The following is a 2,622-nucleotide window of genomic DNA, read 5'->3' as shown; positions in this document are numbered from 1 at the left end:
TTTGTAGAATCCATTCTGTTTGCTTTCTAAAGAAATAATCACAACAACCATTTAATCTACTTTTCATCATCCTCATATCAGAAATGAAAAATGGACAGAGAGGTACAGTGAATCCTTCTGTAGAACACAATTGAGAAATGAGAGATGTAAGATTTAATTCCAAGAATCATGTTAGTCTAGACTGGAGCAATGTTCATTGTCCTTTCTAGTGATCCTTGAGCTATTTCTCTGACTCGTAGGATACTTTGTATTTAGATGTTAGGAAAATATATTGGACTGCTGATTTCCTGACTGTTCTGTAATAAAGCAAATTAGGAAGAACTGTACAATATAATTCTTCCACTATTTTTGTTTTTTCTTTCTGCAACCAAATTATATTAGAAATTAGACACAAAAATATACCAACACTAATATTATTGTGGAATATTTTATTTTGAAAATGAAAATTTTGTCATAATTTGTTAATAACTTCCCCAAATACTTAGTCTTGTTAATGAGTTCATCATATCTATGATTTTTCAGGCAGGAGGTAAAAGTCAGTCAAGTTTAAGTAGTTTACTTTCTATGATTTGAACTTTACAAATTACCACTTGACTATTTTTATATCAATTATCAAGTGACAGTGATATGTGCACATATTAAGAAACTGCATTATTAAATTTCAGATTTACTACCAGATTTACTTTCAGATTTACTATCATTTTACAGGTAAGGTTGACTCAGAATTCAAACCATTTCACCCACTGAGTAAAAATTTTCAAAATTATTCAAAAGAATCTCTTCACAGTATCAATTTTCCATGAAAATATTTCTTTTATTTAAAAAGCCTGTTGTGCTCCAAACTCTAATTAACATTCTAAACTACAGTGGACACCATCATTGTACCTCAAAGCTCTGCATAAAGTTGAAATGTTCTAAGTTACATGGCATGGGAGCAATATTTTATCTCAGTCATCTTGAAGTAGTTTCTGAGATATGTTTATAGGATTCACATGAAGCTCTGAATTTACGTTTACAGTTTTGATAATGTATGAATTGTCCTGTAAAAAATAAACTTTATAGTTATAGTTCAACAGATTATCAAATGAATCCATGTTCTCAAAAGGTTTTCAAGCACTGTACTAATTTTTAGACAAAATGTTGTACATCTCTGAACACTGGATTCTTATTTTAATGCTTTAGATGGTATGACTTGAAAGGCGGATTCTAAATTTAATATTCTATTGGTCTATAAGCAAAATTGATTATCTAAATCTCAGATAGGATTCATTTATTGCCCTGGATGTTGTGGATTAGTTTTCCCAAAATTGAAATATTGGTTACATAGTTTCTTCTTCACTGCTGCCTTTACTTCCTGGTTTCTCAAAGTATAAATAAGTGGATTCAGAAAAGGGGTGAAGATGGTGTAGAAAACAGAAAGAATTTTGTCCACCAGGAAGCTTGTGAAAGGCCACACATAAATGAATATGCAAGGCCCAAAGAACATTACCACAACTATGAAATGTGCAGTACAGGTAGAAAGAGCTTTAGAAGAGCTTGTGGAGCCACGGTCCCTGATAGTGACAAGAACAATGATGTAGGAGGTGAGCAAAAGCAGAAAGCTTATAAGAGCAATCACACCACTTGTGGAGATCATGAAGATCCCAAGAACGTATATATCTATACATGCCAATTGGGTGACTAAAGGAAGGTCACAGAAGAAACTATCTATAACATTAGGACCACAGAAGGGCAACCAAAGGATAAAAGCTAACTGGCTTATTGTATGCAGGAAACCCACTGTCCAAGAAGTTACCACAAGCCCAATACACATTTTTTGGCTCATAATTTTGGAGTAATGGAGAGGTTTACATATGGCAGTATACCTGTCAAAAGACATGGAGATGAGCAGCGCAATCTCAGTCCCAGTGAAGAGGTGCAAAAAGAAGATCTGAGAAATGCAACCCTCAAAGGAGATGGTCTTGTGCTGAGCAAAAAGGTCCATGATCATCTTTGGTGTACCAAAGGAAGACAGACACATATCAATCAGAGACAAGTTGCTGAGCAGGAAGTACATAGGGGAATGGAGGTTTGAGGTGGACAGGATAGTGAACAAAATCAAGCAGTTGCCAAACATGGTCATTAAATAGAAAATGGAAAATATAGCAAAGAAGAATATCTGGAGCTCAAGGGAATCAGTAAGACCAAGTAACACAAATTCAGATACACTGGAATGGTTGAATCTCTCCATTGATCTTCAGGCTCTGCTGTATAATCTTAAAATAAACAAAATTACACAGCTACAAACGTGGTATTTCTACAAGAAGGACTTTATGCTATCACTTAATAATTTGCTAGAGTACTGGTTATAAGTAGAAATAATTTAAGACACTTACTGTAAAGATTTTGCTTTTTGTAACAACTTGGATAACATTTGAGAAAGGCACCCGCTTGGTTCTCGCCAGCACCCAGACACATGGGGCTATGCTCATCATCACATCCCTAGACAATAATACACTGCTCTAAATATACCTGAGTCACTCAATGGATCTGTATAGACAAGTACATTAAGTTCATGGACTTTAGAGAATGAAGCATATAATAACAATAAAAGTAAGGGTTCCAATCTCAAAAGTTTCTCTC

The 2,622-nt window shown here is 34.4% G+C and overlaps 1 protein-coding gene across 1 annotated transcript; it reads right to left on the bottom strand.

Moving 5' to 3' along the window:
- Positions 1-1,270: 1,270 nt before the first annotated feature.
- Positions 1,271-2,230, bottom strand: LOC101726489 (olfactory receptor 4K2-like). The gene has a single exon (XM_004865090.2). The coding sequence runs from the start codon at positions 2,228-2,230 to the stop codon at positions 1,271-1,273; it is 960 nt and encodes a 319-aa protein (XP_004865147.1).
- Positions 2,231-2,622: the final 392 nt, after the last annotated feature.

Source organism: Heterocephalus glaber, unplaced genomic scaffold (genome assembly GCF_053883595.1).
Source record: "Heterocephalus glaber isolate CG9 unplaced genomic scaffold, H.glaber_assembly_v1.0 deba00001662, whole genome shotgun sequence".
Lineage (NCBI taxonomy): Eukaryota > Metazoa > Chordata > Mammalia > Rodentia > Bathyergidae > Heterocephalus > Heterocephalus glaber.
This window is presented reverse-complemented; position numbering and strand designations above follow the sequence as displayed.

What these genes read in the sequence shown, in the direction of transcription:
- LOC101726489 (XM_004865090.2), bottom strand. Translation starts at nt 2,230, where the DNA reads ATGGAGAGATTCAACCATTCCAGTGTATCTGAATTTGTGTTACTTGGT.